At 43.5% G+C, this 12645-nt stretch overlaps 1 protein-coding gene across 2 annotated transcripts; it reads right to left on the minus strand.

Annotated features, from left to right (window-relative positions):
- Positions 1-57: 57 nt before the first annotated feature.
- Ankrd37 (ankyrin repeat domain 37) lies at positions 58-3483 on the minus strand. 2 transcript variants are annotated; one of them, XM_075986706.1, is made up of 5 exons: positions 3272-3483; positions 2911-3063; positions 1649-1740; positions 636-827; positions 58-194 (listed from the first exon to the last, which is right to left on the minus strand). In XM_075986706.1, coding segments are annotated over exons 1-5 (465 nt in total). In that variant the 5' UTR covers positions 3299-3483; the 3' UTR covers positions 58-193. The 2 variants fall into 2 exon arrangements, with proteins under 2 accessions (XP_075842821.1, XP_075842820.1); XM_075986705.1 differs by lacking the exon at positions 58-194 and having other exon boundaries at positions 632-827.
- Between the last annotated feature and the right edge of the window lie 9162 nt (positions 3484-12645).

The raw sequence follows: 12645 nt of genomic DNA on the forward strand, positions 1-12645 counted from the left end.
GTCTTTTAATAAGTTAAATAATAAAACATGCACAGCCAAAATATAGTCATGTAAATACATGTATTCATGAGTGTCTCTTCACTTAGAAGAAAGCTTTCCTCCTCAGGAGTTTGTCTGTATGGTAAGCCACAGCCATGGCTTGTAGATCTGTCTGAAGTGAAGCCCTTCCTCAGGCCTCTTGCCCAACAAGGTATCTGTTTTGGGGGAAAAGAAAAAAACATGTTGACATTAAAAACATTTTTAAGGGGACTGGAGACATGGCTCAGTGCTAAGAGTGCTTGCTGCATAATCATGGGGACTGGAGTTTGGATCCTGCACCCAAGCAACAAGGCAGACATGCTGCAAATGCCTGCCTGGCCTGTACGCCAGCTCCAAGGAATCCCATGCCCTCCTCAAGTACCCTTGAACACAAACAGCACATAACCTTTAAAAAAAAAATTCCCCAAATCTCTACCACAAAGGACAAATTTTGGTCTCTAGAAGCTAGCAAGTAGTAACTATGACCCAGGGTAAAACTTTAAGAAAAGTCTACTGGACCTTTCGACCAGAGTGCTGCTGATATTAACAGCAACAGTAAACTCTGCCAGAAGAGAATCCGGAAAGGAGAAAGAAAGGAGCCGCTGGAAGGTCCTTACCAGCACTTCCTCTTCAGAGCTCTGTTCTCCACACCTGTCACACTTCGCTTCTGTCTGAGCACCGGAGCACAGGGGTCACACGATGACTTCGCCGAATGCATCCATTTAATCGTGGTTAGAAACCTGGCACATTCTGGAAATCCACACGACCGAGCAAGATCTTCAGCTGTTTGCCCGTTCTTATTACATAAGCTGAAATTGGACAAAAGTGAAAATTATTGTTTATTATTTTTTCCTAACAGTGGAAATTGTAGCACATAGACAATACTGGGTACAGAATAAAAAAAGGTACTGGTTGAGGAGCTGTGAGCAGAGCACAGTACGAGCGCGTGCATGCACACACACGCACACGCACGCGCACACACACACACACACGCATTCACTCACGCACGAGTGGGAGTTAAAGCTCACAGAAGTTTAGTTTTGTCCACTGTCGTATGCTCAGTGACTGGGACATTCTATAGACCGTAGGCATTCCACTGCATTTTTATTCCATTATCATACTTCGCTCTTGAAGAAATTTAAATGACTACAAGAGCATTTGGTGTTCAATATTCTCTATTTTGAATATGAGAACTTCTATAGGCAGAATCTTCCTAAGCTAAAACTGCAGTGGAATCTGTCATGAGGAGGACTTGCACCCCTGAATGTTCAGGATCTATTTCCACTTACTCGATAATATTAGGTAACATAACAGAAAATATAACATAAAAATACCAGCTTGAAGAGCATGAGTTGAATCCAAGAAAACCAAGCCTGGGGGCTGGAGAGATGGCTCAGAGGTTAAGAGCATTGCCTGCTCTTCCAAAGGTCCTGAGTTCAATTCCCAGCAACCACATGATGGCTCACAACCATCTGTAATGGGGTCTGGTGCCCTCTTCTGGCCTGCAGGCATACACACAGACGGAATATTGTAAACATAATAAATAAATATTTAAAAAATACAAAAGAGCAACAAAAAATGAAAAAAAAAAAAAGAAAACCAAGCCTGCAGCCCCTGATTTTATACTCACTCAATCTGGGCATCACTGGCCACAAGGAGACTAAGGCATTCCAGGCTTCCGACTTTGGCTGCCTTGTGCAGTGGAGTCTCCCCCAGAACATCCTTTAGAGCAAGACAGCACGTTAGTGTCTCCAACACTGGAAGCCAGTGGGCGATCTAATAGTAGCTATTCGAGGAAGCCAGGGAAAACTGCCCTGTACCAACTGAAATTCTAATATTCATTTGTATTTCTGATAAGGTTCTCTCATTGTACTAATGCAAAGTTTCCATTAAAAAAAGCCACTTTCACATACATTAAAATTTAAAGGAATGCCCGTAAATCAGAAGATGAAAGTTTACAGTGAAAAACATCACACTTTAACGAAGATGAAAACCACCGAAGAACTGATGCTGGGCATGTCTCCCACGTATTATTTCCTGGTCGACTGAGACTTGGACAGATAGCAAGTGCTGTTAAAACCACTGTAGATGTATACTGTGGTGATAGCCAGCAGGCACTTAGTGCTAAAGAACATTTGAAATGTGGCTAGACGGAATTGAGCTATGCTGTAAGGGAAAATACATACTGGATTGTGAAATACAGTATGAAAGCAAAAATAAAATAGCACATCAATCATTACTGATGTATTTACATACTGAAACAATTTGATTAAATTATGAAAATTAATCTCATGGCTTATTTTGCTTTATTAATGTGGATACTAAAAATGTTTCAAGTTACCATCACATATAATATATATATATATGTATATATATATATGCCTACATGTATATGTGTGTGTATGTATGTATGCACACACACGTACTGGAAATTCTTTTTTTTTTTTTTGAATTTTTCGAGACAGGGTTTCTCTGTAGCTTTTTGGTTCCTGTCCCAACTAGCTCCCAACTAGCTCTTCTCGACCAGGCTGGCCTCGAACTTACAGAGATCCGCCTGCCTCTGCCTCCCAAGTGCTGGGATTAAAGGCGTGCGCCACCACCGCCCGCCTAATTCTTTTTTTTTAATATTTATTATGTATACAATATTCTGTCTGTGTGTATGCCTGAAGAGAGCACCAGGCCTCATTACAGATGGTTGTGAGCCACCATGTGGTTACTGGGAATTGAACTCAGGGCCTTTGGAAAAGCAGGCAATGCTCTTAACCACTGAGCTATCTCTCCAGCCCCTGGAAATTTTTGTATGCATGTTTATACCAACTGAAACTGGCGGCTATGTGAAGACACTGGGTGGAGAAGAGGGTTGTACATAGCAACAATAGGTTACCTAGTTACCTGTTGGTTGAGGTCAGCGCCTGCTTGCAACTGCCAGAGAAGAAAGCAAGCAAGGCCGCCACCTGCAGCTAGGTGAGCAGGCGACTGCTCCTGGGGATCCGGGGGTGCGTTGACCGACGCTCCTGTCTCCAGCAAATTCTTGAGGCCATCTTCCTGCAGGAAGAGAACAGATTGTCACTGTCCTGTTCTGCCTGAGCCCTCTCTGAGCTGAAAATCCACCCCCAGCTACGAAAATACGAAAAACCTAACAAGGGTTGATTTGGTAACCCAGCGGTCGGTCATTGTCACCCTTGCTTGAGCGCCTTAAAACGGACCTCTCCGAAGATTTAGCCTGCAGGACTTAAAGGGGCGGGAGTCTCACCTCCAGGTTGCAATTAAGCAACAGCATCGCAGAAGACAAGAGTTCCCGGGAGCGCAGAGTGAGTGCGCTAGCTGCACACTGGCAGGTAAGACTGTGCGGACTGCCCCAGTGTGGGAGAATTTAAAGCTCTCCTGGACTAGCAGGGCGACTCCTCCCCGCCATTCCCTAGCCCGGGAGCGCCCCACGGTTTATTTTCCCAGCCCCGCGGCGGCCTCACGTACCCAAACACAGACACGTGCAGCCCGGAACCCGGCAAGGGGGGGGGGGTGGCTTGCTGTGCAATCCCGCCCTCTGATTGGCCAGTTCGAGGCTTCCCTGGGTCCGCCCCCTTGGGAGCGGAGCCCGGGCAGCCCTGGCACGCGTGCGCAGTGAAGAGGATGGGCGGGGAGGGGGAAAGTCTAAGCTTCTCTTTGACGGCGGCCATGATGCGTGCTGAAGTTGGCACGTAGGCCGGGTGGAGGGAAGCTCTTTTATCCCCGGGAGAAGCGGAAGTCGCTCGGGCAGGGCTTTGTGTCTGCGGGCTCGCACGTAGCCCGGAAAGGAGGGGAGCGAGCAGCACCTCTCCATCCCCGAGGCCAGGTCCTAGGCCTTCAGTTCTGCCTGCATCACCATGCTCCTGAGAGAGGAAGGGGGCTCTGCAACCTGGGCGCTGTGGGCTCGCCTAAGTGAAGTATCAGCCCGTGCTGCCAGGTCTCTGAGACCTGGGTGGCAGTTCCTGTGAAATAAGCCACCCATTGTCACGTATCCCTCCATAGAGGGCCTGAAACACCCCAGGTCCTGGAAACAGCTAGTGCTACAGGTTTGGCCAAGGCTGGGGCAGCAGGAAGGGTGGGGTCTTGTTAGGGCCCTCTGGTTATTAAGAACACGGGAAGGGAAGAAGAAAAGAACGTAGTGAAGAAAGAGCCAAATCTACTTAGGGCCGGTGGTTAACATTAGTGATACGACTTGAGGAGGTCGCCATCCACTAAAACCCAGAATTCAGATTAAAACATTAGATAAGCCGAATCAAAAGGATGCTTGTCCAATATTACTCAAAGCTGTCGGGATCATGATAAACCAGGAAGGGCTGACAAATAGACCAAAGGAAACAATAGGATGCTTGTCCAATATTACTCAAAGCTGTCGGGATCATGATAAACCAGGAAGGGCTGACAAATAGACCAAAGGAAACAATAGTTTAGGTTGAAATTCTAGAAGAGAAAAATGGCCTTACTGGAAAATTCACGACAATGAAATAAGTATAATGCTTGCAATCCTGGTGACGTACAAATGTTGACTTTCTGATCATGGTAAACGTAATGTTAACAACGGGGGAAACATACAGGTAAGAGACTTTTGAAATAAGACGGAGCAGTTTAAAACATTTGTGTTGCCTTTCTTCCTGTGTTTTAAGGAAGTTTTAATAGTATTCTTTCTCAATAGCTGTAGCAGAAGATATCCGAAGCAGTATGACGCTACTAAAGAACAAGTTTATCACAATTAGTCACAGATCTCCCAACCAGTCACAAAGCTTTCAGCCATTTAGTTTCATTAATGAATAATATTTCTTCAATAAGACGCACCATTGTGGAGATCATTTCATGGTTTCAGGCTCTTCCCTAGAACGGAGCTTATTAAAATTGTTTCCACTCACACCCCCTCCTTGCCAGAGAAAATTATGTTTGACTCCAGTTGCATAGGTATATAAGACAGGTACAAATAAATCTTTTTCTGATAATAAATCTGAAATTTGTTTTGGCACAATTCTTTCATATATGTATAATTCTACAGTTTATAAGGTTATAATGCAATTTGCATACTAGCAAGATGAATATGCTTCCTTATTTTTACATAAAGAAATAGGCTAATATTTGATATTAAAGAACATAGAGCGACTTCAACTTTTTTCATAATAGGTGAGAATAAATCAACTGCAAAAAAAAAAAAATGAAAAAGGGGGAAGAATACCTGAATTGGGAAAGTGCTGTTGACATGGAAAAGACCTGAATTCAATCTATAGCTCCCATATTAAAAGCAAAACAAACAGACAAGCAGCTTCCTGTACCCATAATTCCAAAGCTGTAGGGGTGAACATTGAAGAATCCCTGAGACTTGCAGACCCTGTCTCAAAATAATATATTATGTGGCTATTTGAGAACCTAGCCATCTAGAAAAATAACAGTGGCAAGTTCTACCTTAGAGTCTATGCCTTCCCGTCCACGTTCTTTCGACCAGGGTTACAGCACCAAGCACAATGTCCTCTTCTGAAGAACCGCTTCACAACTAATTGGAAGGCAGTTGGTTGCCGCATAACACTTCGCCACTATTGCACCAGTAGGCTTGTCTTGCTTGGTATTATAGTATGTGGAGTCCAGCAGTAGATAAGACTACTGATGTCTTTTCTCCCCCAACAGACTGCATTGCACCTTCTGGCACTAAGAAAGCTAGATAGCAGGAAGGCAGTTTTCCCATAGATTTGAGATTGGTGTCTCTCTTTCCTGCAGCCATGGAGTGTGGTGTCTTCAGCAACAGCATCTTACCATGGAGTATGGCAAAGACAATAGCCTATATTGTTTTGGAGACTTCTGGGTCTCTCAGAGGTATCCCATGTCTTGCTTTGCAGTTTTCATTTAATAACCCAAGGTATCTTGGAGTTTGCTGAGTGTTCAGCCATATAGAGATTATTTACTCTCCACTACCACCCCTGCCAAGGCTCTGGGAATGTCAGAAAAGTAATACTAGAAAACAATATAAACAGGAAGGTGGGAAGGAATTCTGGGAAATGCTGACTTCTGGAGATGATACTCATGGACTCACATATGCTGTGGTTGAGTGCACTAGATCAGGCCAACCAAAACTCCAATATAAATTGGGGGGGGGGGCAGAGGAGTTCTTTCCAGGCCCCTTGTTGAGGAGCTATTAGCAGTTGGTAATCACTGAGGAGGGGTTTTATGGTTATTATTTGTTGTTTTGATGGTGTGACCTCTAATCAGGTTTTTTAATGATTCATCAGATGGAACCACACCCAAATGTACATAGACAACACTAATTGAATTAACTGTCTTAAGATGGAGAGAATTGAAGAAGACCCCCAAAGCTGACCTATGGCATTCACATGTGCTCTTAGTTACTTTTCTAGTCTGTGAAGCAACAACATGACCAAGGCAACTTATAGAAAAAGGAGTTTATTGGGGGCTTAGGGTTTCAGAGGGTTAGAATTCATGACAGTCATGGTGGGAAACACATTAGTACGCAGGCAGGCATAGTTCTGGAACCACAGCTGCAAGCTCATTACTTGTCCACAAGAGAGAGACACACTGGTCATGGAGTGGGCTTCTGAAGCCTTAAAATGCATGCCCAGTGACATACTTCTCCAGCAAGACCACACCTAATCTTCCCCAAACATTTCCACCAACTGGGGACCAAGTATTCAAATATGTGAGCCAATGGGAGCTCTATCATTCAAACCACACTCATGAACATTTGCATAGTATAGTTGGGTTTTGTTTGTTTGTTCTTGGGAGTGCCCACTACCCAGCTCCCAAATAAATACAGAGACTTGTTCTAACTTACAAATGCCCGGCCTTAGCTTGGCTTGTTTCTAGCCAGCTTTTCTAACTAAATTATCCCATTTCTCTCTTAACTACATTTTGCCTCTGGGCTTTTTACTTTTCTTTATTCTATATGTCTTTCTTTCCTTCTTACTCTGTGGCTGACTGGGAGACTGGCCACTGCTTTGCTCCTCTCATCCTTTTCTCAAACCTTCCCTAGATTTTTTCCTAATTATTCTCTGCCCACCAGCCCTGCTGTTTCTCTCCTGCTGAGGTATTGGCCATTCAGCTCTTTATTAGACCCATCAGATGTTTTAGGCAGGCAAAGTAACACAGCTTCATAGAGTTAAACAAATGCAATAGAAAAAAAATGCAACACATTTGTGCACAAATGTTCCACAGCATAAATGAGTGTAACACATTTTAAATTAATATTCCACAAAACATACTTGGAACCACCCTCATGAACATATACACACAAATTAAGTAAATAAGCAAATAATGGGGGGGAATAATTGTCTACCCAGGCTTTTTCACGGGCATTTCAAAAGTTATACTTCTTTTGAAGCAATCTAATTATGCATCAGCTCATGACTTTAGGGAAGAAAGAGACAATTCTAAACTCTCCCAGATCACCACTTCTTAAATTGTTTCAGCATGCACAAAAAGAGTGGCATGTAACTATATTTTTGTGTGTTGTAAGTTAAAATGTAACTGGTATGCTCATGTATTCTTTGATTTATCGCTTCTTTTTTTGTTTACCTGACCAACTGGCAGTCCCATTAATATATCAAAGGTCACATACTGCGTTTATACTACATCCTATTTCTTTCATCTAAACAGCAACAATATAAAAGTCAGTAAGACAGCTCAGTGGGTAAAGTGCTTGCTACCATGCCTGACACCCTGAGTTCAAATGTTGGGATCTACGTGGTAGAAGGAGAGGAACTGTTCTAATAACTTGTCCTCTGACCTCCAAACACATGTGCACAAGTGTGCACACACATATACATACTATCTGTATAAAACTTTAAACAAAATGCTTATATATTTGAAATAAATTTGTTTAACTTGAAACATTTTCTTATTAAAAGCTCAAATATGTTGAACTATTAACATCCCACTCAAACTAACCTTTATTTCTAAGAGGAGAAAATTATATTGTTGATCTTAGTAATCAAATAATAGTGAAACCAAACCAGTAACGGTGCAATGGGTGATGTAAAGATAAGTTCTGCTCAAAGTCGGTGCTGAGTAGTCTGTATTTTCTAGTACTTTAGATAGTATACATTTTTAAGACGGGCGTGGTGGTGTATGCCTTTAATCCCTGCACTCAGGAGGCAGAGGCAGACAGGCAGATCTCTGTGAGTACAAGGCCAGCCTGGTCTCTAAAGCAAATACCAGGTCATTCAGGGCTGTTACACAGAGAAACGCTATCTCGAAAAATCAATAATAATAATAGTAATATACATTTTAAAGTAAGCAGTTGAATTTCCAACTTTTAATATAATTTCACAAGTCATCTAATAAATGTGATTTTTGTTTTGCTTTTGCTTTTTTAAGGCAGCTTCTCCATATTTAGATTCCCGAGATCTCCTACCTTTGCATTCTGAATACTAGGATTACAAGCATGAGCCTGCAGGCCTAGCAATAAGACATTTTATTCATTAAATTATCTTACGCAGGTATAATTGACAATGGCCATTTCCTAGAAACTTGGTCTTTTGCAAAAAAGAAAAACAAAGAAAGAAAGATGCAGTTATGATGTTAGCTATATGCCTTCCCGCAGCACCGTTATGCACAGAAATTACCTATATCTAGCCACTTTTAGTCCTTGATGAAATTGTGGTTCTTACGCTAAGGAATTGGAAAGTAGAGCATTCTTTAAAATATATACACCAAGTATTTACAACTTGTAAAGTTGCTTTTTATTATAGAAGCAATTGCATCACAGTCATAGCATCGCATGCTGGGGACTGGCCTTTGTTTAGAGATGCCTAGTCAGTTGCAAATCTCAGCTCCATTACTGCACAACATTGCAACCTTTCTGAAAAGTTATTGCTCAGAGTCCTGAGCGTCAAGTGATGGAGGGCCTGGCAGAGAGAAGGCAGGAGACGAAGAAGCGTTTTCGAAATGAGGTGCATTTTAAACATATCTGTGGGCTTTCCTATCTTGTGTAAGTTCCTATAGTTTTCGGTCAGTCCCATGACTGCGTTTCCCTCATTTTTCTTGGGGCTAATAAGATTCAAATTTTTACAGAAAAAGTAGAAAGGAAAGTGTAGGCGAAGTTTTCCTGTGCTGTGGCAGCTCCCCAAATAAACACACAATATTAATTGTAAATGCTCAGCCGGTAGCTCAGGCTTGTTACTAGCTAACTTTTAGACTTAAATTAACCCATAGTTCTTATCTCTGCTTTGGCACATGGCTTGGTACCTTTTCTCGGTACAGTGTGCCCATGTCTCTCTCTACCCTGTACTCATAACTACAATGGCATGAGCTTTCTGTACAAGCATCTATACATATAATATAATCTCTAAATTATATGCATATCTATTTACTGCTGGGTGTTGAATGAAATCCACCCAGGAAGGGAACTGATAATAGCTGACTGGTAGGATGCTTGCTAATATATGAAGCTCTGGGTTTAATTGCCGATGTGAAAGGACCAAAATAAGAGGGCTAAAAATAGAAAGCAAAATTCCCCTGTGGGGCAGACAGACTCAAAGGACTGATGGTTTGTGCTGCCTCATACAATTAGAGCCCAACCAGAAATAGCCACTGGTGCCTCATCTCACACGGCCAGTATCAAGAGGGAAAGCGATGTTTGGAAACGTACTGCCTCCAAATAGTGAGCTGTCCCCTTGAACCCTATTCAGATATGACCCTATTGACTGCACTCAAACGGCCCTGAAGGTAAAGCCAGGTGGTAGCATCTCTTTACCGTCATACAAAGAACTCCCATCCCCTCTGAGGGACACAATTCTCTCTCTGAGAATTCACCACTGTCTTACTGTCTACGGTTCAACTTTTCTATCAGGTTTGGTCTGGGTCTTTTGGTTGTGACTCTTTCAGAGCCACACCTTGGGCACACCCCATACTGAGCACACAAAAGAACCTGGCAGCCATCACTGGCCAGCAAACAGGAAAACAGGAAACAGTTGGATGAAGCATGCAAATCCTGCTTTTGCCAGTGCCGTTAAGGGTTTGAATATGTTATCCTTCTTCATCAGTTTCATCGCTCACAGAATAAGAGGTAAATTTGGAGGAAAATAAAGGAAACCCTCCTTGACTCTCAGTGACTGGTTACTCTAGCCTAGCAGAATGTACTAGGCATCTTTATTTCTACCTTCTTCTCCTCATTCAGAGAATGATGTAAACTTGCCGCACCCAAAAGGAAGGACATGGGAGCGAGTCCTTTCACTTTAACAAATGAGCTCTTCTGAAAAGGAAAGAAAATGAGAATAACTGCCTGCTTCAATATTGTCAAGGCTATATTGAAAATGTGGCCACAAATCAGTGGCTGATTTTCTCTTTCTCTCACAAGCAAATAGATTAAGCTTTCAGCTGATACGTGGTTGTTACTAGCTGGTCTCACTGACACTGGCAGAAGACAAGATGCCTGAGGGGTCACAGACAGAAGGCCCTATGGCTCACTGTAAACACAGTAGCTAGGGTTGATGGCATGATATTTGGGTCACTTCTGCAGCCCACCACGTTCCCCAGTTCTCACAGAGGTTACTCAAATGACACAGTCACCTGGGAGGCTTGGTATGCCCGGAAGACTGCATTATGAGACAGGCATGCTAACCTTGGGCCACTCAATGCCTGTTAGGAAAGCAAGCCTCTCCTCTGCCTGTGGAGGCGCATTACCATTTCCTTTAAGGTTACTAACTGAAAGCACACCCCAAGAAAGGCTCTCGGAAGAACATAGAGCCCCTTGCATTCTTCATACATTCAGTGAGAATGTACAGGAGCACCTCGCATGGATTGCCGCCACCCATCCACCCCCAACCCCGCATTCAGTTCTGTGACACTCTGGCTGTCCTGGAACTTGCTCTGTAGACCAGGCTGGCCTCAAACTCAGAAATTCACCTGCCTCTGCCTCCCAAGCGCTGGGATTAAAGCTGTGCACCACCACAGCCTGGCTGGATTGCCTCTTTTAATAGGGTAATGGTCTAAGTGGTTTGTCTGCCAGACTCATGACTGACTAGGGACAAACGTATAGAATGGGGTGGTGAGAGCTGTTGTCAGTTAGCACTCGGAGCAGCTGACTTCATAGGCATAGGGGCACTAAGGAGGATCTGAGAAGGGAACATCACCCTCTTCACCCAGTCTCCCCCACCGAGTCACACACTCTGGTTACGGAGAAGCTCAGTAGGCAAAGTCTCTTAGGGCCAAGCTTGTGCACCAGGAACCACATGGTAGAAGGGGAGAAGCGAGCCCTGCAGCTTCGTTCTCTGACCTTTGCGCTTGTGCATAAACACAAACACATAAAGGATCGTAATAAAAAATTCAAAACCACAGGTTCTTTTCAGAGGATATGGTATCAACGAGTGCCCCCAGTTTTTATCCCAGGATGGTCTAGGTTCACGACATGGTATGCACACAGCTGCACAGCGTCAGGTGACTTTATGCTGAATGTCGGAATGAGGCAGAATCAATCCAGACGCTCACATTTAAAATCTTTTCTTAGCTCCTGTCTCGCATCTTGGAAGCACTAAATTTGAAATAACCTATTCCAGCAGCTCTGCCTGTTGGAAATCAGAGTGGAAATTGACCCTCAGAAATTAGCTTTGGTCCAAGACAGCCTCATGACTGTAGGGACCGTGGTCAGGCCTAGGCGTGGGAGAGCAATTATACGTATTATGAGAATGTCAGGAGAACTAGACTAGAGTTGAAAATTAAGGAAGTTGCTATGAACAGCCTGGGGCAAAGGACCAAGATTTCAAAGACAATGCCCAAACCAAGCAGATAGGCTGACTTTCAGAATATCTTTGGGGAGCAAGGCTTGCTTTGCATGTATGTGTTCACAGCATAGGCTGTCAGTTCTTTATGTCCATCCAAGGTACAAACTTGAGAGGATGTAGCTGTGAGAGCCAAGATTACATTTTAATTTTTAATTACTATGCCTTAGAGATCCATGAAACAAAAATGCCTCTGATCTGCAAGCCCCTTGCCCAAGGACAGAGAGTTCCTGAAATGCTGGAGGTTAATGTTTATGGGAGATAACATAAGAAGCTATGCCTTCTCACTCCCCCAAACAAGTTTGTTTGACCTATCTGCTCAGGATGTGCTCGATCACACGTGGGTGAGAGGTGTGTAGGCAGGAACTACGTCAGGATGTGTGCTTGCCCCTGATTGGACCTTATTGGAAATGCAATGATTTATGGGTTCTCCTTCTTAAGCCCTTGCCATACTTGATCCTCGGCCATTTCCAGGGTATGGACCTGGTCGGAGCCATCCATCTGGCCACTACTTAATTAAAGCGGGCTTCAAATTTGGCTTTTCACTGTGGTAGTGACCTCAGTCTCCATCAGTAGGGTTAACAGTGGCACCAGTTTCTACAGACTGCAGAGCCAGTCTCTCAACATGACCAGCTTCTTAAAGCGGAAGGCCCATATTTCTAACACAAACGTTAAGATCACTCTACTTTTTTTTTTCTTGAGAGATAAAACAAAGTAATTCGTGGGCTGGCAGGGCGCCCTTGCCAACCAGCAGCTTTACTACTAAGTGAATCACCTCCCTGCCCTGCCTGTTTCCTCATGTGTTCAAATGATCACCATTTCCTCAGGTTTTATAGGAGCCAGCACTTTAAAAAGACAAGGCAAAACAAACCCAACATTC

Source organism: Microtus pennsylvanicus, chromosome 9 (genome assembly GCF_037038515.1).
Source record: "Microtus pennsylvanicus isolate mMicPen1 chromosome 9, mMicPen1.hap1, whole genome shotgun sequence".
NCBI classification, from domain to species: Eukaryota; Metazoa; Chordata; class Mammalia; order Rodentia; family Cricetidae; genus Microtus; species Microtus pennsylvanicus.

Coding starts and splice junctions, on each gene's coding strand:
- Ankrd37 (XM_075986705.1), bottom strand. CDS start 3,298: ATGCTGTTGCTTAATTGCAACCTGGAG. Junction 1,741..2,910: donor GCGCTGACCTCAACCAACAG/GTAACTAGGTAA, acceptor CTTGCTCTAAAG/GATGTTCTGGGGGAGACTCC. Junction 828..1,648: donor GCCAGTGATGCCCAGATTGA/GTGAGTATAAAA, acceptor GTCCAATTTCAG/CTTATGTAATAAGAACGGGC.